We start from the raw sequence: 23,979 nt of genomic DNA, 5'->3' as shown, positions 1-23,979 counted from the left end.
ATCAGGAACAAATTTGATGTGTAGTTTTGTTTACTGGTCAACAGCAAGGACCACTCAACAGTCAGAAGCTTTGTTTTAGACATTAATGTGCTGATATTATCTGTAGGTTCCTTTTTTTTCTTTTTTTAATTTATTGAATGAGGCATTCCAGATTACACAATAAAAAAGTTATATATTGTGTGTAAGGTGCTTAGATCTTAGAGATTTGTTTAGCAACCTTTTATTGTTTCTCCTTTTAACGGTGTCACTAGCCTGTACCCAGGGGTGGGCAAACTTTTTGGCCTGAGGGCCACATCAGGGTTCTGAAACTGTATGGAGGGCCAGGTGTAGTGTATTAAATTGCTCCCCATAGGAATGCGCTGCTTATGGTGTACTAGTTACGGGCTGCCTGCCAGTCCTGGTGCTCCGTAAGTAGCACGTTACTATGGGGAGCAATTTAATACACTACACCTGGCGGCTCTCACAGCTGGCGGCACTGCAAGCTGAGGTTGCGGGGGAGGGAGGACAGCAGGGGATGGGCTAGCTTCCCCGGCTGGGAGCTCAAGGACCGGGCAGGACAGTCCTGCGGGCCGCGGTTTGACCACCTGTGCTGTAGCCAGTAGGCCTAGATTGCTCAGTGAATGATTTTATTTTAAATTGTGGGAATTACTTTAGGCACATATGCTAATATTCATGTTTTGTTAATTAGTATTGTATTGTTACAGCCACTGTATTGGAGGAAACATTGAAAGAAAAAGGAAACAGGAAACTTCAGTATTCATGCAATTTTCCATGGATTGAATGAAAACTCAAGTTAAGATGCGTATAAAAATCAAAATGAAATAACCTACTTTTTAAAATGTAACTAGCTAAAAAGTGGCAATTACTATGTCACAACCTTCTTTTCAATCACTTTTCTATACACTTTGTTCGCAGGCCCAGAAATGATAGATCTTACTCTTCACTTCGATGTTTCTTTGTACACACTTCTTATAACTCAGAATTCTGGCCCCAGAGGTCCAATATATTCCTAGTTCACATCTTATAAGTAGGCAATGTCTTTCCCTATTTGGTTACAGTGAAAAGTTATGATACTCAATAAACAGGAATTGTTCTCTTTCATTAGTTCACTCTGTAACAAGTTCCTGAGCTTTGACCAAACTAGTTTACTTTCAATTTCTTTATCCTTTTGTTTTGTTTTTTTAGACTATTTCTTCCTAAAGTGTTTCCACTTACATTTTCATTAGTTCAGTTTCCTGTTTGGGGCAATTATCTTGCCTTCTGCAGATACTGGTTCAAACGGAACACAAGAAGGACCTCTTTCCTCTTTAGCTGACCACAGCAGGCTTAGTCTTTCACAATTATACTCCTGTGGGATGCTCTATTCTTGGGATTCAAAGCAGTGGAAAATACTTCAGTTCCACCGCATCTCCAGAGTTCATTTCATTTCTATTAATATGTATAATTTTTAAAGTGAAACGTCTAAAGATTTATTAGTTGACATAGGAGGGGACTTCCTGCTCCTGAATGAAAGAGTACTGCAGTCTATAGCAAAATGCTTCATGGTTTTTCCAGTACTGCACAAACTTTGGAGATGTATAAGTGACAACAGTATAATAATGCTCTTTCTCTGTGTAATTGCTTACTTCTCTCATGATGCCAAGATTTCTTTTGGAGGCAATATAATGGCTGGAAAGATTGAAGCCAAAGCCTGATGACCAAGAGTTGTTTTATTTTGTAGACAGACATAGATGGTCTTAAATATGTTGTTAGTTACAATGAATAGCTTCTCTCCACTGCAAGAAAACCCTTACAGATTATTTCTCTGTCTAGATTTGTTTTAAGGGGTTCAGGTCTGCCTGAGATTTAGAACTTCTAGTTTGAAAGAGAGAGAGTACTATGAGCTCCTTCGGTGGAAGATCCAGATTAATCTAATTGTTTTTCTTACTTATGAGTCCGAGTCTTACCCTTTAATTCTGAAATCTGCATTTGACATCCATGTTCAGTAGCTTTTTCAGTCCATTTGATTTTTATGTTTTGAGATTCCTTAATGATTTTTTGTCAAATTCTATCTTGAGTTTAGGGTTGTTTTTTGTTTAAATTTATAAGCAAAATTTAACACATTTGGTTTCTGGCTTGCTACTTTTTCAGTTCATCAGCAAGATACAGTATTTTCATTTTACTGGCTAATTAGAAGAAGGGAGGTGTAGAAAAAGCAAGACAAAATATAAGCTGACACAGTGAAGACTTTAACTTTTATGACAGAATATAAGAAGCTAGGCTGCAACTCTGGGAGTTCCTCTAGCTTCCTTATTCTAGCCAGACTATCCACTAAATTCTAAGTCATGCTCTTGTATTTCCCATTAGCCTCTCTTTATACATCAAACTAAAAACCTGTATGAAATCCTGAAGGAATCAGACTTAGTGGTGGTCTGATGGAAAACACCTTGTGTACCTTTATACTTGCCTAGATATAAACCAACTTTTCGCTAGATTAATTCAGTTATCATCAGTTGTACTCTTTCAAATGTTGGGAGAGAGCTTTTTCCAAGTGAGACTGGATGATTCGGCCATTAGGGCAGCATCCTCCAGCTAATAAAACCTAAATAGTGACTTCAAGATGTCCATAATTCTTTTTTTCAATTGTTCAACATTAAATGTGGTTTTATTCTTTTTATGTGTATTAAACATTATTTGCTGCTCAGCAATGCTGACTAGAATAGTTTGATTTTTTTTAACCACCTGTCATGCATCAATTAGCTGTTCTTATTTTAATGTTTTATAACTTTGATCTGCCAGTCTGTTTCCCCTCAAAAACTAGGAACATAATTGCAACGACAATTTTTGTCTTGAAACCTTTGTACGACAATGAATTAAGATAATTTATTTTCTATGAATGCTCCAATTTAATTAAAAATATAAACACCATCAACTGTTTTTGATAATTGTTAAGGAGTCTGTCGCTTCTGGAAATTGGACTTTTACTGGCTTTAATTACATTTGACTTTTCAAGAACACTTGAAACTTAATGGCCTGTAGAGAGAGAAGTCTGTCTTGTGTCCCTTATATGGCCTGTGAGAAAGAAGTAGTCTCAGTCAAAAAGTAATTGGCATATACTTCTCAGACTATGAAGCAAATTGCTTTACACAGAAAACTCTTTTATCTAGGACCACATCATTTGTCTGATAAGGAATCTCTCCTGGAGCTACTCTCTGTGTGTTTTGTAAAACTGGAATGAGAAGCAAGAAAGAGGCCACTATGCTTAAAGCTATCTGGAAGCTAGTCTGTAAATTAATTGTTGCTTTTGTGTTTACAGAGCTAACACATGGTATGTACGGATATGTATACAGCTAGTTTTAACTCCCAGCTACTCAAACAAGCAGGTTTGAGGTTCTGATGTAGCTTTCATAACATACTTTGAGACCTTTTGTGTTCCCTAAAAGTGATCAAAGAGCATCTCAATATGTACATGGTTATTTTGCTTTTTAAATATCATTCATATTGGCCACTACTGCATCAAAAATTCAAATAAAATATGACATTCTCACAATTTTAGCTTACATTAAAGCTGGAAATCATTGTGTGGTTTTGGAAACCAAACACGTTCCAAAACACAGTTGGAAACTTTTTATATGACAGCCTGCTTTATAAGACAGTAACATCAGTGTGAAGATGGAAATGCATATCCTAATGGAGGGTGAAATTGTAGCTTCATTGAAATCAATGGCAGTTTTTTACATTGAATTCAAGAGGACCAGGATTTCACCCAGATTATCTGGCTGTCTACACTTGTCATGGCTTACACAGAAAAAGTACATTTTGCATAGCATGAATAACAGCACATTACTAGCTGTTTTATCCAATTAAACAAGTACAGTACAAGGTACCTTGCATTTCTTGGATTCATAACTAGCAATGCAAAATATTTTGTAAATCCTGGCCGCTGAGTTCAAGTTAATAAATGTTTCTTTTCTTGGCCAGGTTGTCAAGTTATTAAGCAACAAAAGATCTCAGGCAGTTGGAATACTAATGTCCAGTCTTCATTTAGATATGAAAGACATCCAGCACGGTAAGTACAATAAACTTTTATTAAGTAAGGCATTTCAATAAAAATATTTTTTTCTAATAGCCAGAAGGTACTTGATGCCAGTGTGTAACCCATTTGATTAGTGTTACATAATTGCCATGCATTATATTCAGGGTTGCCCAGTTAATGTGGCTGTTCATTCAAAGCCTTGCAATTTACATTCTTTCACTTGGGTTCTGTCAGATACATGAAGTCTAGTGTCTTTGGTCCCAGTCTATATGAAGAGATGTATTGTTGAGTCTAACTCCGTTAGCATAATTGGAAACCTAGACACCTCGAAACATTGCGACTTCCATTTTATTTATTTGCTGTGTAAAATCACACCTATGTTTAGTATTAGAATATCACATATAGACTTCTTAGTTGCTCTATCTTCAAGAATGTTATAAAGAGCAATATTTTGGTGAGATTGTGATATTTTTCACATTTATACTAGGATGGCAGAAAAGAGGAGTTATTTATATTCAGTGTGTCCTTTATGCTTCCCAGGGCCTTTGAATAGATTTAAAGCAGACTGAACTGTCCTGTGAACTGCCAGCCTACCTATTAAATAAATATGGTTTCAAGTATAGTGCAGACTTAATAAATCATGAAAACATTTTTTTCTAGCTTTCTAGCCTACATCTTTACAGACGTGGATTCCATTTGCTGTGCTTAGATTATTTTGTGGAATAATTCATATTTAGAACAAATTTTACTGTGTTCTGTCAGCTAGTGAGTAACTTTTAATCACAATTTAAGTTTTTATTAAATTGTTTTGATGGTTACTAGACTTCCTCAAGCTGAAACGTTTAGGATGGTAGTCATAGAACAAGGCGCCAGTACTGGCGCCAAGAAATACTTGGTATTTCTAAAGCTGGCAGATGTAGTTCAGTTAAGTCATTGAGTGAAATCTGAAAACAATGATATGGTCCTTTCCTTCAGTCAAATATTCAACTTGGTTTGAGTTAATAATGAGAACCTTATGAACAAAGGAGTCCGCCTAACATCTGTGTCTGTGGTAAAGCCAACACGAGTTCATTGAACATTTGCTTGCTTAACATGCAATACTAACAATAACATGGCATGAATGTCTGTAGTTGAAGGGGTCAAACAATATTATGCTTAGCCTTTATCCTATTAGAATGTTAAGTATATAGGATCATCTGTCATACAAGTTGCACACTATTTTGTATATTCCCCTTCAATAGCTGTTAGTTTAAAACAAAAAATCTTTGCTAAAGCACAGTTCACTATTGTCCTTATTTACTTGTTGTCTGAAATATGACTGAAATTGTGAAATAGAGGCAACATTTTTCTATTAGGGAAGCTTTTGGAAAATAATTCAAAGAGCCCGTCACTTGGTGGTTAACACAGTTTTGGAGGCAGGAAAGGAGCACTGACTGGGCCGAGCAAGGCAGATGTTGTGCTACAAAATGACGCAAGATCAAGCATGCCTCTCGTCAATCCAAACCAGCCTTCTCCCTATTTCCATTTGACTTGCACCTGGGCATTTCCCCAGGATGGACAGATATCTTCCCTCTTTCTTTCCAGACATCCCATGCGCATTTTCCAGTGTGGGCAGATGCACCTCCTCAGACCCGCTCAGTTTGCTGATCCTGGATTTTGATGTTGGGTAGTCAGGGTGTGGGTGCTTAGTACTAATGCTACTAGGGAGGAAGGTTCTATTACACTTCCCTTCCTCCTCCTTTGACTCAGGACCAGCTGTCTCAACACTGGGCCTACAAGCAGCTTCCCCTGCTGCCAGCCATTGGAGAACATGGAAGCGGAAGCCAACTGTCTGTAAACGTCCTGTGTTTTGGCCTGGATTTCACTCTCCTGAGAACTGCAGGCCAATCTGCTGGTTATATGATAGTGGTAAACAATATCACCATGCAGTGTTGCCAGCTTTTGCGATTATATTGAGAGTCTTGTGATACTTAGTGTTTTTCTTGAAGCCTCAGCTTCTGGAATCAAATGATTGAGAAAATCTGAGTTGCTATTTGTTTTTTTAAAATGAGGTTACCACCCACATGATTACAGTGAAAATCTTGCAGACGTGAATAGAGGTGAACCTTAAAGGTTCAGAAGCCAGAAAGCAAATGATACATTTTGGGTGCTTGTTATTTATTTAAACTTCACTATTGTTGGGGGCCTGGTTTTTGGTTGTTTAGGGTTGGTAACACCGAAGAACCAATTTCTTCTAACTCTGAACAAGGAAGTTCATCATAGGCCGGTTGAGTGCCCCAGGCACCTCTGCAGGCTCCAAATTTCTGCTGATCTCACCTGGACCCTAACTGGGAGATTGAATCTCCTGGGGAAACAAGGAGACTGAAGCAGGAGGTGAGGATAAAACACTTCTAGTCTGTGTGATCTCAGTGAGGTTGTTCCAGTTACAGCTGATACACCCTAGCTGAGATTATGAGGTGAAATTCTGGCCCTGTTGAAGTCAATGGCAAAACTCCTGTTGGCTTCAGTGGGCCAGAATTTAACCCTAGGAGTAGTGTTGCACTCTCACTGCTTTTTTGTCAGACCTCACAGCATAGAGTCTGTGGGATGAGTGGAGGTTCCCTGTGTAGCTTGGGGATTTTGGACTGTGAGGGAAAGGGGAAGTGCCTGCAAGGCCATAGAGCAAGGACTGGATGCAGCCTCTATGATTCCCCCACCTCTCGGAGAGGATCAAAGGAGACCGAAACAGCCCTGGACACAGTCTGTCTCCCTCGCCCCCAAAAGGAACTAGGGTTCTCAGTGCTGCCTCCTTCCTGTGGCTCCTGCAGACTCTGTGATATTGTTAATGGTGGTAACGTGGCATTTTCCATGGCTTGGCTGAGGCAGCACATTTCCCTCTCCTCATGCCTCACCTCAGTGTCTGGGTTTCTCCCTCCTCCACCTGCCAAAATTTGTGATCTTAGACCCCCCCCCCCCGCCCCCAAATAATCAGGTTGTCAGTGAATGCTAATTATTAAATCATAGCCCCAAGAGCCTAGCTTCACTTTCTATTCATGCCTCGTTTAACTTGGACTTGAAGGCATGTAAATATCTTGTAGTAATATTTTTACCAGCTTATATAGCCTGACTATTACAGTAACAGAGAAACTGATGAGGGAGCAGGAGCAGAGAATTTAAATAACCTTTCAATTGATAAAATATACAAATGGTATATTTGCAGTATTTGCATAAATTCCAAATTTCTAGAACTTCATTAATAAATTATGCTGTTAGAATAAGGAAACCAGTAATATTTTTAATACTACACTTATGCTCTACTTTACTCCACTTTGCAGTCCATTCTGCTTGACTTTGTGCTACAAATTTAAAGAAACAGTGCACATAGCCTTACAGCCCTGAGTGCAGTACCGGAATGCTTATTTCTGAATTTCCTGGGTAGACAGAACAAAATAATTGTCCCCACTAAAAGTATGTTGTACTAAGCATTTCTTTATCTTGGTTCATTGGGTTATATCATACTCTGTACACAGATATTCCTTGTATTAAGTGTAAGGCATATCTGTTGAATGAGGAGGAAATGTTCTTTACGTGCAAAGGCAACTTTTAAAGAATTTAAAAGTGAGCACTGTATATCTCAGCAAGAGAGGGAACCTTTCAGAGAGAGACTGTATCAGGATTCCTTCTTTTGAAAACAAAACTCAAATGATTGTAGGAGTTTAGGTGAAAACTGGGATAACCATGAATTCAGATGGCTAATTTGAGATTGCAAGTAACAGGTACATGATTGTAGCTCATTTTAAATAATTTTAAAATAATTTGAAACGCCAGGCAAACTTTATATTTAATAATTTAATAGCTTTTGCAAATTGCATAATATTGGTAAAATATTTTCTTAAAACAAATCTTAATTCTACAGGACAGATTATGTTGAAAATTTGAATTAGTAATCATTTATGCTGTTTCTCCAACTATTGGTTCTTTAATAGTTGGAGTCTGCTACTGTTTTCCGAGTTTGTGATTAGGTGACATTTCATGCAAGCTTGCAGCAGCAGTACAATGTATACTGAGTTGTCTCCTTTGGTCAGGGGAACATAAGTGGCAGCTAATGAAATTGAGCTAGTCTGCTTCTTTCTTTGAATTGGATTCAGTAAGGCACTTGCCCAAATTCTGGTTGCTGTTTAGATATTTTTACAGAGTGGAAGGAATCCTTTTAATAAGCAGAACATATTTTTATTAAACCCTAATAGATCTTTCTAGTAGTGCTTTAAAGTTGTTGGCTTTTTTTTATAGATTTTAATTGCTAACAGATCTTCCAACTATCTATCATGTGTTGGCTAGTATTTTAAGAAATATTGTTTTCTTTAATCCCAATGCCATTTTCTATATTGTTAGATGCTGCAGTACAAAAAGTAGTTCTTTTCTCATGGTTTCTCTGGTTTCATGCATGTGCTTATTGACACCCAATCATTACAATCATCTATCAATTACCTGAAACACTTTATCCAGTCATTTTGTCTTTTTTGGGAGGGGGAAAAGGGGTGTATACCACTAATATCCTCTCTTCATTTTAGCCACTATTATATTCCCACTGGAATCATGACTGTATTTGTCTTCAAGATTCAGCTGTTTGAGAGAGGCCAGTCAAGCACTTCTTATGATTTTTTTCCCTTTATATCTCAGATTTTTCTTTTTTAGGTGTAATATGGTGATTTCAAGATCCATTTTGTGTTTTTCCAAAAGATCAGAAATGCAAGCCATGTTTAAACTGGGAGTTTGTTACAATTTCAATTAGCAGTTTCGGTACTGAGTGATAAAGATCCTATTTGAAGGACATCATAGTAGTGGCTATGTTGAAAGTAAGATATTAGGGCTGATAGAAAAAATTTCAATGGAAAATTTTCAAACAAAATTTAAGTTTTGACCAAATGAAAACTTTTTCTGTGTTTGCTTTCCTCAAAAAGAAAAGAAAAATACAAAAAAAAAGGCAAAAAAACAAGAAAGGCAAAAAAAAAAAACCCAAACTTTTTTTTTTGGCAAGATTTATTTTTTAGTTTTCAAGTGAAAATAATAATTAAAGAAGTATTTTAATCATGTTTTGTGGTGGTTCAAGTATCAGAACTGGTTCTATGGTAGTAATTGGGCATTATCAGTCTGTTATTAAAGTGTTGTCCATTTCTGAAAAAAGATTCCATGTAATAATGGCATTGTGGGTATTCCATGTTGTGTTCTCTATCAGGTTTATTCATTGTACAGGTAAAACAATGTGTTATCCCTTAACTGCTACCCTTTTAAACTTAACTCTAGAAGTTAGGCTGGATTTTTTCCTTCTCGAACATTATCACAAATAATAAAGGTTTTGCAGAAAGAATTTATATCTGTGCAAACCCATTGCCTTTAATTTAATTTTCTCACACACATAGTTGAAAGGAATGTAGTAATCTAAATCAGCTGCTGATGTGCATGTATCTCTCAACCTGCAAAGGCCCAAATGTAAGATGCAATGTTTGACAAAGACAAAAAATACATTCAGCAAACTTAAAAGCTAAGGGATCTCTTCCTGTAGTGTAAATAACTTACTGTAACTTCAGTTTCATTAGTCTTCATTTTTCAGTAATAAATGTGAAGGGTTCAAAAGTAGTAAAATGCATATTTTATAAAAATCAGCAGAAATAATTAAAGTATTCATCTTCACCATGGCTCCGAATACATTATTTAATACATGTTAAATAAGAAGGTACCATTTTTATAAAGTCAATTTTGCAACACAGAATCACCTTTTGAGCAAGAATGTGTGTGGAATAGAAGGCATTTATGGAGAGCCTAGTGCTGTATTTTTCTCCCCATCAAATGGAGACAGCAAAAATGTATAGATTGTATTTATAAAGCCAGAAAGGTATTACTATGATCATCTAGTCACCTCCCATTTAACACAGGCCATAGAACTCCTCTGAATTAATTCCTGTTTAAACTAAAGCCTATGTTTGTCGAAAAAATATCCAATATTGATTTAAAAAATTCTATCACATGGAAGAATGATGTGAGATGAGAGAATCCATCACAACCCTTGGTAAGTTGCTCCAATCATTAATTACTCTCCACTGTTGAAAATGTGTACCTCATTTGTCCAATTCAGCTTCTAGCCATTAGATCTTGTTATAGAAAATGTGGAGGCAAGACAAGGATAGAAGCTGTTTCTTTCTTTGTAAGGAACAATTTATGTTCCCTCTTGGTTTTTAAGCTTGTAGTAATTGATATTCACAAATACGTTAATCATAAAAATAACAGCACTGGGGTGTATTTTTGGGGGATGTGTACACACACCCCCCAAAAAAACAAACAAAAACAAAAAAAAACTACCCAAGCCACATGTTGCCCCTTCTCCCGCCAAACAAAAACAACACCTGCGTTGGGGAAGCCTGTAGTTAAAATAACAAAATTTGACAATGAATATCGAATTTCATATTAATGAATATTGCAGTTTCTTCCCAGTCAGAAATGTACAACATGTTTCTTTCCAATGTAGAAATGACTAAATCTGTTGAGCTTATTTAAGTGTGTTTCTTGTAAATGTTGAGAATAGCAGTCTGGAAAAAAATATTATAAAAGGCTCTGTGTTTGTCCATTTTACTTGTATATCATCTTTTCCATTTCAGTAGTTTCCTGTACTTGTTTCCACCATTCCTCTTGTTGTGACAGGTTCAGGGCTCTTGTATTTTCTAACTGAATATCTAGCTGTGAGCAATATTATATTAGAGAATTGCTATAAAGATCCTCAAACTCTATCTGGACACCATCCTTTAGGTGTCTTAATTTCTTCTGCTTAGATACACCTACCCCACTCCTCCCTACCCACCAAGAATAATTTTTTCTATTGTGAGATGCCACAGCCCCTCATGAACAGAAGTTCCTTAGCTATATTTGACAGCTAATACCCCTTTCCTCCCTGACAATGAAAACTTCTAGCATAGCAATACAAAATTGTGGTGTTATTTGAACAACACATTATATTCAAAAGATAAAGCAGCAAGAGTGTAAAATATGTACTTGCACAACTTTTACTTATTATTTTTCAGGATTTCGTGCTTTACATCCCTCCTGAAAGGTCTGCCTCTCCAAAGCTCCATTCATGACCTCACTCCTTCACTTCCACTCTGGTCCTGCTACTTTTAAAAGCTCTGCTTCCCATCCCATTCTTTATTCTTGGAACCACACTGGCCCAATAATAATACATTCCTCACAGGTCCTGCCTTGTCTCTGCTACTCATATAACTTGCACATGCAAGTTCTGCATGTTCTCTGGTGTGATCAGTGATGAGAAGGGGTCTGGTGGATATCTGCTAGAAGTAAGGAGGTTGCAATATTGATATCAACAAGAAGAAAACTGGTTATGGGGAGGTGGAAAGAGCCACTAGCTCATCCAGCCTCAATAAAAGCCCAATCCTGGTTCCTGGACAGTTCAGATTATTTTACTAAACATCTTCTTTGTGCCACATCTGCCATAACTTGGTTTCTTAAGTTGTCTAACTCTTTGTATTTATGCACAACAGAAAACATTTTGCCCTGTGAATTTGAAAGCTAGATGTTCAGAACGTGAACTATATCAATTTAAAAAAATGCTAATGGACAATTTTAAAAAAAGACTTAATATAAATGTAATGCAATACAATGCAAATTGACAAGGGGAAAACATAATACATAACTTCTTACTCAACACTAGCTGACATGGGCTGGAAAATAAATTCTCCTATGACTATTATTCCTTATCATGAGAGACTTAACTGGCTCAATGTGTTTAGTTTATCCAAAAGAAGGTTAACAGGTGACTTGAGAGAGATTTTTGATGTTGGATGGCTCTTTAATCTAGCAGAAAAAAGCACAAGAGTAAGTGGTTGGAAGCTTAAGCTTGACAAATTAAATCTAGAACATAAGAACAGTCATATTACTGGGTCAGACCAGTGATCTGTCTCGACCAGTGTAGCCTGTCTTCTGACAGTGGTCAATGCCAGGTGCTTCAGAGGGAATGAACAGAACAGGCAATCACTGAGTGATCCTGTTGTCCACTCCCAGCTTCTGGAAGTCAGAGGCTAAGGATACCCAGATCATGGGGTTGCATCCCTGACCATCTTGGCTAATAGCCACAGATAGACCTATCCTCCATGAACTTATCTAATTATTTTTATAACCTTGTTATAATTTTGGCCTTCACAACATTCCCTGGCAATTACTTCCACGGGTTGACTGTGAGTTGTGTGAAGAAGTGCTTCCTTATATTAGCTTTAAACCTGCTGCCTGTTAATTTCATTTGGTGATCCCTGGTTCTTATATTATGTAAAGGGACAAATAACACTTCCTTGTTCACTTCCTACATACCATTCATGTGTAACCCCTCTGGGGTTTAGAGAGAGCATGGCCCCTTTAAATATTTTTCCTGAGGCGAGGAAGTGCTGATTGTGCTATTGGGAAGGGGAGCAGAGAGAAGGGAAGAAAGCAAGGGGGGGGGGTGGCTGGAGCTCCAGACAGAAGGGCTGCAGCAAGCAGGCCCTCACAGAGTGAAGCAGTCAAGAACCTGCCTGAAGCCTAGGAGGGACAGAGTGGCCAATCAGGGACACCCCAGGACAAGAGCCAGAAGGAGCACTGTGCCAGGGAGGAATCGCCCGAGGAGGACAGACTGGAGCTGGACCCAGTATTAGTGCAGCCCAGAGCTGTGAGTACTGCGGCTTGTGACTTTGCATTGGGAATAAGGAGGGATGCTCTTAGCTAGTTAAGTGGGGAGGTTGTCGCTCTGTATGGCATTGCAGAGAGTGGCAGAAGAGGGCATCGGCGGGGTTTGTTGGGAGAATTTTACTGGCACCAAAGACAACCAGGAGCACCGAAGACTCATCACTGGAGTGGAACGTTGCCCAGGACTCCTGAACTCTGTGTGCAGACACATTACTTTGTGTCTGTCCTTTCATACTGTGGTACCACTAGGCCTGTGGGACCTTGAGTTGAGTTTTACCACTCCCCTTATATTTCCCCCTGTTGTTTTTCTCCTTTCATCCTTCTGTAAATAAATATTTCCCTTTCCTATATTCATTGTGCTTTTCCAGTGTGTTTGTTCACTCGGGGGGGGGGGGGGGTTGGAACAGGTGCCTCTGGGGCGCAAGGGACTTTCCCTGCTGCATTCCTGCGTGTGCCTTCTCTTGGTCAGAGCTGCCTGCAGAGCAGACTCCATCTTGGTCATGAGGCCGCTAAAGTTGCACATGATTTTATAGACCTCTGTCACAGGGGTTGGCAGCCTTTGTCATGTGGCCCATCAGGGTAATCCACTGGTGGGCCACGAGACCTTTTGTTTACATTGACCATCTGCAGTCACGGCCCCCTGCAGCTCCCAGTGGCCGTGGTTCACCATTCCCAGCCAATGGGAGCTGCGGGAAGCAGTGGCCAGCACATCCCTGCAGGATGCCTAGTTGCCAAGTTTTGTGAGATCCCTTTAACTGTTCAGTCCACTTTGGACTTAACTATCTTGAGTAATTTTGTAGTCTGAAAACTTTTCCACCTCTCTGTTTCACCTCTATGTCCAGATCATTTATGAATATGTCGAACAGCACTGTTCCTAGCATAGATCCTGGGGGTCGCTACTATTTACCTCTCTCCCGTCTGAAAACTGACCATTTATTCCTACCCTTTGTTTCCTATCTTTTAACCAGTTAACAATCCGTGAGAGGACCTTCCCTCTTATCACAACAGCTTACTTTGTTTAAGATCCTTTGGTGAGGGACCTTGTTGAAGGGTTTCTGAAAGTCGAAGTACACTATATCCACTGGATCTTCCTTGTCTACATATTTCTTGACCCCCTCAAAGAATTCCAATAGATTAGTGAGACATGAATTGCCTTTACAAAAGCCATGTTGGCTCTTTCCCCAAACAAATCATGTTCATATATGTGTTGGATAATTCTGTTCTTTTTCTGTAGTTTCAACCAATTTGCCTGTTACTGAAGTTAGGCTTACCAACTTGTAATTGACAGTATCACCTCTGGAGCCTTTTTTAAAAAATTATGTTGCATTAGTTATCCTTCAGTCATCTGGTACAGAAGCTGATTTAAGTGATAGATTACATGCCATACTTAGTTCTGCAATTTCATATTTGAGTTCCTTCAGAACTCTTGGGTGAATAGCATCTGGTCCTGGTGACATATTTCTGTTTAATTTATCAATTAGTTCCATAATCTCCTTTACTGACACCTCATTCTGGGACAGATCCTCAGATCTGTCATCTAAAAAAGAATGTCTCAGGTGTGGGAATCTCTCTCACATCCACTGCAGTGAAGAAATAAGTATATTGGGGTAATTAAGAGTTGGAACAACCTACTTAAGGATGTGGACGATTCTATATAATTTGAAGTCTTTAAATCAAGGATGGATATCTTTATAAAAGGTATATTGTAACTCAGACAAGTTATGAGTTGGATGCAGAAATTATTGGGTAAGGTACTTTGGTCTGTGATCTACAGGAGGTCGGACAAGTTGTTTATAAAGGTCCCTTCTGTCCTTTAAAGCTATGAATCTAGTACTGACCACTGCTGGTCACTAGGTGAACCATTGTTCTGAAGCAGTGTGAAAATTTCTGTATTCCTTAATAATAGCAGAGTGTTTCACTGTATTCCATACAGTAACTGTTGTCAATGCTATACACCAGTTTGATAGTGTATAAACATGATAGATGTGTAAAATAAAGAATAAAACACTCTTCAAAAAGTATTGTTACAGAAGGTTCTAGTATTCTTTGTTCATGAACTGAAATCATGGATGATAAGTCTGCTATAATTAAATCTATCATGCCTATCTCCAAATACAAGGTACATGGAAAGAAACAGTCCACATTAATATTTTTTTAAAAGTTTGTTAAAACAGGATTATTACTGAAACTGCAGTGAAGCATTGAATGAATGGTCTTTTCTTCCAGAAAAAATTAACTTCTGGAAAATTTAGTTTCTTATTAACTGATGTTTAATCACAAAGTTTGATTTATCTTAATATCGATTCCAAGTTGTCATTGAGAATTGATTCTGAAACATTTCAAATCTTTTTTTTTCCCCCATACCAAATGCCATGCCCTTCTTGAGCAAGCTCACATATTGAATCAGATCCTTTAATTGCTTCGCCCTGCTGTGCTCTTCCTTTTGCTGAGTAACAACATAGTTTTATTTCTGTAACCTTTGTCTTTTTTCCTCAGTCTCTCCCAACTTCTCTGCAACCCTTGTTCTTGCATCATGCCTGTTGGTAGATTTCAAACTCATAAGGGCAGGGACCCTGTCTTCTTATATTTGTTCAAAGAACTTCTTAGTACTTTTGGGTGCTGTGAAATTATAATTGATGATAGTAATAGAATATATGATAGATGTTTTCCAGAAGATGAGCACTAAAGACAAACCACATTAGAAGGGAAAGCAATGTGCTAATATTGCCTGTATGGCTCTGTAATATGATATAAAAATTCCTAATACATTTATACTATTAGTGTTTGTTTTTAAGTTGTATGGTAAATTTAAAGCAGTTCTAGAATCCCTGACTGACCACTTGTACTAGCAATAATACTGACACCAAGGTCAAGCTTGGAGTTGTAATGGACTGTTAGAAGATTGTAATGAAGTGGGCAAGGATTTTTGCGCCTTGGATGAAGGACATAAAAGCCTATCTCAGGGGGATTGTCTGAGTGGGTGAGAGAATGTGTCTGGCCTATTTAACATCCCTAGTTCTTCCCTGCGCCTGGGTTCCTCCAGCCCAGAGTTGGCTCCCTTGAAGTTGAGGAAATGGCAGCAATTTTCCCTTAACCATTTTATTGGGACTACATGGGATACACTACTTGGATACTTCATATAAGTTTTTCCATTAGTTGACAGACCCCATCTTAGGACATACCAGTGTCAATGTCTTTCCTATTTTGGAATTTACACTTAATTTTTTACAAAGCCTAAAAATCCTTTAATATTAAACCACTCAAAATCATTTCATATGTTTGTAATGAATTTGCAATAAGTTATTTTTTAAACAATGAGGAAAATTATATAATTTTCTCATAATGCTGCAGTCAGTACACAGGCTAATCACTGCCACATTGTATGTTTTGGGTGCGCTAAGGATTTTTAAGGACACATCAGAGTGTCTAATTTTATAGGGACGTTTTGTAAGAATTGTGACTTCAGGCGAACTTGTTTCTTCATTGTTTCTCCTGAAAGGCTGTGGTCTTTTTTTTTTTTTTTTAATGTTCAGTAATGTGGAATTTCCAAAGAGAAAAGTGGAGGAAAGTTCTAATCTCCCAAATGGGCATTAATAAACTAGCACTACTGGTCTGATTTGTGCACTTCACAGTCCTTACAAGATTACTGGTCAGGAAATAAAAGTATAACTGAAAAAAATATTTTCTAATAGCACTGGTAACATGCTGTAGTTAAGAAATGCCTCCTGTTTCCCCACGAGGAACTTTTCCCAAATCTTCACACATGTCCCAAAGCATTATTGAATCAGACTTGGGCACTCAATACAGTTACAAAAGTGAAGAAGAGCTAATTAATATTTCCTCAAATAAGATCTGCCAGTGTCATTAAATCTTCCCTTTTCTGTAAAGTGGACAGAATTAAAGTGTTTGCCACAGCAGAGCGTGTGTGTGTGTGTGTGTGTGTTCTCACAATATACTAATAGGCCACTGTACCTCTCCCATTTAGAGAGATTTGCTAAAAAAGGAGCAGCTGAATACAACCATTTTAGCTGGGGATTGTGCTATCAGTGCACTGAAGCAGACTCTCTCTATCCTACCCCACCCAGGATAAATAAAAGTGAATGTATTTTAAAGGGTTTATAAAAACATGGCAATGTGTACTGTCAAAAGTTGCTGGCTGGTGGCTTTGCTCAGGACATACAAAGTGGTGGTTGAGTAAGGAGACGGATTGGGCGGTGGTTAAAGTGCTAACCAGGACCTGTGGGAGACCCAGGTTCACTTCCCTTCTCACCAAAGACTTCCTGTGTGACCCTGGGCAAGACCATTATTCTCTCTGTGCCTCAACTTTGATCTATCAAATAGAGATAATGGCATTTTGCTGTCTCAAATTGGGCTGAAAACATAAGTACATTGAAAGACTGTGAGGAACTCAAAGACTGCGATGATGTGCCATGTAAGTATCTAAGGTAGGTATATAAAATATTCGTTTAAAAGAGACCTTAATTCAGCATTTTAAAATGGCTGACAAACAGAAGGAAAGTTTAGTCTCAGGTGAGCAGGTATACTTCAACCACTTATTGTTTCAGAGAACAGTACAACTGCATGTTCAGAAGGATACAACATAAGGAAAGGATTCCTTTTTCAAGTAGACTTTTTTTTTTCTAAATGGTAAAAGAGGTTTCCAAAATGAGAGAGGAAAACATACAATTCTTTTGGTTACAATGTCTTAGAATCATGTTCTGCACAGAGAATGACGGAAATAGCTCTGGAGTTCTCGTGACCCAGAGTCTTACATAAAGTGACTCCCATGCTCTGTGTGCCACTCTCACAACCAGACAAAGTGGGGAAATCAGGGTGATCAGCACTCTACTAGCTCGGCCTGGTTTTAGGCAGATGATCAAACAGACCTGGTTGTGTTGAGTACAAGAGGAGACATAGGACTGAAGACTCTAACTGTACATTTCCAAAAGCTAAAAGATGGTGCTGGAATAATGTCAGTTTAGGGGGCTATAAAGTATGGAATAACCATCTGTCTGTGTGGAGTATTCTTTTCCATTGGCTGGCTGTAGTTAAAGCTTCCTTATCATGGTGCCGTGATGCTCCTGACATTTAGCTTGAAAGGCTGGGTTGCACCCAACAACAAATGCTATTCTGTGTTAATAGCATCTCTACCATAACCTAGGAATTCTTCCTGCACTAATTCGGTGATACCAGCAGCATACATTTCCAAGAAATCCTTTGGGAGTCTGGAAAAAGCATTTATGAAATGTTGGAAATGTTTACATCAACTATGTCACTTAATTTTTCAGTTGTTTTGGCCTAGTTATCCTGCACCTCGGAGATACACAGTGTACTACGTCATCACCTCAAAGATGGCTAGGGCAAGGTGTTACTAAATCATCAGATTGAGAACTCCTGTATGCTTTGACTGCTCATTCAAGTTTTATAGTTCCAGCAGATGGCACTAGAGGACTATGCTGCTCCCTGCTGAAGTATGTAGACTGAAGTGTTGGGCTAGATACCACTCCTTTTGGAACACCATCACTGCACTGGGGAAATGATAGCGTGAGAGCATCTGGCAGTCCATATCTAAAGTGGTAATGAGGTTGGAAGTGCCTTTTGTTTTTCTGCCGCTTGCCAGCACCAAGTGACCACAAACAATTTCTTGAAGGGGTCACCTTTTAGCTGGTGGCCACAAATTTCTTTTTTTCTTGTTGCTCTTGGGACTTGATTATTCCACACTGAATTTTTAATTGTCACTGTGAATTTTAAGTGTTAAAATATTGAACTTTCTATGTCTATGCATCTGTTTGTTCTACTATTAAAAGTATTGGTATCATCTAGAGGTTTTATATTTCATGTAATGTTTAGATAGGTAAAGACAAGTTTGTATTTTTTAAGATTTGAAATATTTGCACGAAAAATGGCACTGAATGTTAAAGTTCAGGGGTGGGAATTTCAGAAACAGTCACCATTGGCCTACCTTTCTTGGCTTTCTTTTAAGTCAATGGTAAGCTTCCATTAAAGTTGAGTGCTTTTGAAAATCCTACCCTTGAAGTTCTTAGGTAAGAATCCAGTTAAGATATTGAAATATATACACATTCTGAACCACGTTTAAAAAAAATAGATGAAATATCCTATTCTGTTTGCAAATGTTAGGTTACCAGTTTTGTTGCAGACAAAGTCTTTATCTATTTGAAACTTGAATCAACAATGCCAACTTTGTGGAAACACAATTCTTAGCATGTGAAGAAGTGGGGTTTAAATCATAAAACCATGTAATTTCCCACAGCACAGCAATTTGAATTAGTAATCCCAAATCTTCTGTCATTTATATGACAAGATTCTTGGTATTTCCATAATCTTACCACACTTAGAACACGGACCAAATATCACATGATCACTATATCCCTTTGCTAGCATCAGTGGCTGCCTGAAGCAGTAACTTCAGAATACTAGGTGAAAAGGTTCATGTGTTGAAATATGATAAAGTCTGGGGATTTTACACAGGCATGTAAAATATAAGGCTACATCTTAATTTCTTTCTGCTGTGCCAAGTTTTTTGATGGGAGTTGAAAGAATGAAAGTTTGTTTAGTAAGATACTATTGGGTGGTGTTGTGGGGGTGGGACTTTACTCAATTTGCTTCTTTGAGGAAATCTTTTCCAGGTGCCTTTTGTGTTCTTGATCAGCAAGATTTGCAGCTGGACCTGCAGTTTTGTAAAAGTACACCTCTACCCCGGTATAATGCTGTCCTCGGGAGCCAAAAAATCTTACCGCGTTATAGGTGAAACCACGTTATATTGAACTTGCTTTGATCCACCGGAGTGCGCAGCCCTGCCCCCCCGGAGTGCTGCTTTACCGCATTTTATCCAAATTCGTGTTATATCAGGTCGTGTTATATCAGAGTAGAGGTGTACTTCTAAGCACTTGTGTAATTATTTACATTGGCTTCCAGATTGGTGGTGTTGCATATATTTATTAATGAACTGGAAGAGACAGGCAAAAAGGTGGCAAAATTTGAGGATAAAGCAAAATGTTTTAGATAGTCAAAATTAGGGGAGACTGTGAGGATAGCTGAATAGGCAGATGAAATTCAATATTGATAGGTTCATATATTTTTAAGGCCGGAAGAGGCCATTGTGGTAATCCAGCCTGCCCTACTGAATAACACAGACCATATAAATTTAACCCAGTATTCCCTTCTCAGGCTCTTGGTTGAACTAGAATGTGTATGTGATCTTGATATACAGTTTATAGGGAGTTTTGTGATTGACTTCATTGGAACTAGGATTTCATACAAAGACTTTAGGTGATGAAGAATCCATCACATCCCTTAGTAAATTGTTCCTTTGGTTGATCACCCTCTCTGTTTAAAGCTTGTGTATTTACTTCCAGTTTAAATATGATTAGCTTCAACATAAAGCCATAAGCTCTTGTTATGCCTTTCCTAAAGTGAATTCCTGTAGGTATTTACAGACTGTGATTAAGTCATCTCTTATCCTTCTCTTGGGTAAGTGAAGTAGATTGAGCATCTTAAGTCTCTCGTGGTAAGGTAGATTTTTTCATACCTCAAATTATTATTATGGTTGTTTTCTGAACTCTTTCCAATTTTACAACTTTATTCCAGTAATGGTGTTACTAACATCATATACAGAGGGAGCCACCTGCCTACTGCTACTCTGTAAGGTACTGTTTTATACATTCCATTCAAAGATTGTGCTAAGAGCACATGTTAACTTGACTATCCACCATGACTCCTAAGTCCTTTTCAGAGTCTCTGCTTTTCAGGATGCAGTCACTGCCTAGAAATACTCTCATTTGATGATTCTCCATTAACCATTGAATTTTGAGATCTATCAGCTATCATTTAATATGTGCTACATTTACATTTATAGTGCTATTTTTATTAGAATGTTGCTTGGTACTAAGTCTTAAGAAGTCTGAGCATATTATCAACACAGTTATCTTTGACAATCAAACTTGACAGAGTTTGACTATGAGAACGAAAACCAGAGGGATTAATGAATAGGACATGGGATTGAGACTCTGGAGACCTGGGTTCTATTTCTGGCTCTGCCACTGGTCTGCTGTGACCTTGGACAAGTTACTGCATTTTCTCTGTCTCTTTTTCATCTCCTACTCATTGTTTTTCTTGTCTATTTAGATTGTAAGATCTTTGGGTCACAGGTTGTTGTCTCTATGCATATTGTAAAGTATTGGTCAAAGTGAGGACCTAATCTTTTTTGGGTATGCCAGGCACTACTGTAATACAAATAATAATGTGAAATTCAATGAAAAGGCAACATTTTAAAAATAAAAAGGTAATACATATCATGAAGATGAATAATTAGCCTGTATAACTTTCTGCCATGATATATCACTGAGGCAGAGTTCAATAGAACTGAAATGTAAATAGTAATGAGAGAGAAGCAAAACCCAAACCCTACAGCAAACCAAAACCTACATTTGGGGAGAGTTGTAAACTCTCTCCTGCTTCAGGGCAGAGAATCACTGACTGGTGGCAGTTAGGAAAAATATCTCCCATATTAGCAGGTTATTCCTACACTTTCCTCTGAGCCATTTGTTTCCAGGCATTATTATAGACTGGATACTGGACTAAGCACACAACAGGATTGTGGCTGTTACTGAATGGGCTGATGAGAGAGTAGGAGCCAGAGCGGATTTTGGCCAAGTGGATAAGTGTGGTTTGAGGACACTCAGGCCCATACCCAGTGCCATTCCTTACACAGTCTGAGAGATCTTGTGCATGAGGTGCAGAATCCAAATGCATAGATTGTCCTCAGCTTGAGTCACTCATGCAGTTGAATTGTTCTGTATCTCTCTCTATAGCATGTTTATGTATACAGATTATCTAAAGAACATATTCATGGTATGGTAACAAAGATTTATTGGCACATTGCTAATGAATAACAATGCCATGAGGAACTTACACAGGTCATCCAAAATGAATGCTTGTACCAGGCTAGACCATCTTGTACTTTGCGTTTGTCACAAGGTATAAAACACCTATTTCAGTGGAGTTTTTAAAAATGTAATTGAGACTGTTTTTATCTTTCTACCAGAAAAGGCAGGTCTGTTAGTCACCACTGGTCCCACTCTTCAGGAAGCACAGAGAGCCATGAAAACCTGCTTATAAAAATAATCTTATGTATGCATAAAAATTTCACCTAAAAATCCCTAACTAAACCTGTCCCTCTTTCACACATGCAGAAATTAGAGAGGGTTACTTGTGCTCTCTCTGTGCTAAGACTTAGATACCATTTCAAGGGGGGGGGGGGAGGGAGGTTGGGAGCAGGGCCGGGTTTATACCGATTCCCCCGAAGAAGGCCCCGCACCTAAGGGGGACCCACTCCAGGGGTTTTTGGTGGCATTTTGGCAGTGGGGGGGTCCTTCAGTGCCGCGGAAGCCCCAGGCTGCCGCCGAGTATTCCACTCGGGCCCCGTGGCTCATAAAGCCGGCCCTGGTTGGGAGGGATAATAATCCTTTCTTAGTTTATTCAAAATCCTGCCTCCTACCAATCAGTGTTCTGCTTCAGATTCCATCACCAAAGACCAGCCTCCAGCAGGTTCATTGAGACTATTGGCTCAGCCACACACTATAATTTTAAATAAGTGTAATCTGGTAACATGCCAATATTTGTTGACCCTCCTATATCCCATACCCAAGATTCTGTCACCTGCCAAACTCAAAGAAATCTTATCTAAACAATTAAGATAAGCAATGAAGTGCTCTATATGGTCAAATCAGCAAACCTTTCAAAAACAGAACTGAAATACAATCTCTCTTGATTAAACAGTCTACAATGGCAATCATGTTTGTATTTAAACATTTTATTCTGAAAGGATTACAGTGTTAGTCTCCCTTTTTTTTTCTTGCCTAGACAAGAAGGCGACATACTGAGTCAAACAAAATGTATTTGTTCTCGAAGAATTGAACTTACACACATTTTATAAACATATGGTATAGGTGTATGGAGTTAGACTGACTTAATCAGTAACTGCTGTCCTTAAACTTGCATAACTATATTTACTTGAGATGTCTGTAGCAGAGCTGCTTGTTAGCAATATCTTTCTTTTATACCACAGTAAAACCCCCATATTAATACAATTCTAAGGTTACAGATTAGAACCCAAACCCGGGAAACGAAAAGCTAAGGTCAAAGGCTGTAACAATCTTAACCAATCCATACTATAGAAGAATGAATAGGAAAAACTAAGGATGAAATGCCCCTTCATCATAAAGTCCCTTTTTCAGTTGCTCACATTTGTCAAATTAATATTTTTGTTTGAATTTTTCCATGGTTGGTGACTTCCTAGATATATATGATTGGTTGGATGTTTCTAAAGCAATTTTTGAATTTTGAGTGTTTTAAAAACAAACACAAGTATCACCTAATTTTCTACCACATTCAAGTTGGGGATTTTATGCACTGTTCTCATTTCTTATTAAGAGTATAGATCCAAATGAATCACTGCAACAATAAAGTGATATGCATACAATTCTAAGTGAGGCTTGTTCTCATCTCTGTGTAGTATTTGTATCAGAAACCCAATCCACGTTACAAATTCATGTAGTAAAAAGAAAGCCCTTTCTCTAAATGGCTTAGTTTTGTTTAATGACAGTAAGTATCAGGTCTGTGCAAAAAGCAAACACATGGATAGTAATATGAGAATGTTTTCATGTATTTTAACTCTGTGCTTGGCGTAACGCCTCATCTGCTTAGCTGTTATCAATAGTCAGTGTTCTTCAAGTAGCACAAGTACATGTAGCTATGCTGTGAACTCTTTTCTTCCCCTGTTTATTTAGCACTCAGAGTCCTAAATGTTGCAAATCATATACAATAGGCCAATGTGTGACGCCTGACAGCCCATGCTGTGAAACACAGCAACAAGCAACATAGTTTTCAAAACTACTTATTCTTCAGGGAGTGACCAGTGCAATAACTTACCCTAAGTACTACTATTTTCACATTAATTTAGTTCAGCTCTTGGGTTTATCTCGCCAGTGGCTTGATGTTGCATCAAGTCATAGCTTTTTTTGCTTTTTTTCTTTTTTATAGCAGCAAAGGAGGCTGCTGCATTCTGTTTGACCTTCCTTTTGGATTTGCTTGGCTCTTTGGTTGGCTGGATGATATGGGCAGCTGGGTCCCATGATGGTTGTGTGCTACTCAAGAAATCAATCAGGATCCTGTCAGTTGTTCTTAGAAAGATGATTTGTCTCTATCCATGCTTAGATTCTTGAGTTTGCAGTGTGTGGATATCC

The 23,979-nt window shown here is 38.2% G+C and overlaps 1 protein-coding gene across 3 annotated transcripts in view; it reads left to right on the top strand.

The window, feature by feature from the left end:
- FMN2 (formin 2) overlaps positions 1–23,979 on the top strand; it is a 244,166-nt gene that overhangs the window by 115,782 nt on the left and 104,405 nt on the right. For all 3 annotated transcript variants that reach the window (XM_039532227.1, XM_039532225.1, XM_039532226.1), the window contains exon 8: positions 3,961–4,048. In XM_039532227.1, coding sequence (XP_039388161.1) covers positions 3,961–4,048 — 88 coding nt within the window. The remainder of the gene's footprint in view (positions 1–3,960; positions 4,049–23,979) is intronic.

The sequence above is a fragment of the Mauremys reevesii genome, linkage group 3, assembly GCF_016161935.1.
Source record: "Mauremys reevesii isolate NIE-2019 linkage group 3, ASM1616193v1, whole genome shotgun sequence".
NCBI lineage: Eukaryota > Metazoa > Chordata > Testudines > Geoemydidae > Mauremys > Mauremys reevesii.
This window is presented reverse-complemented; position numbering and strand designations above follow the sequence as displayed.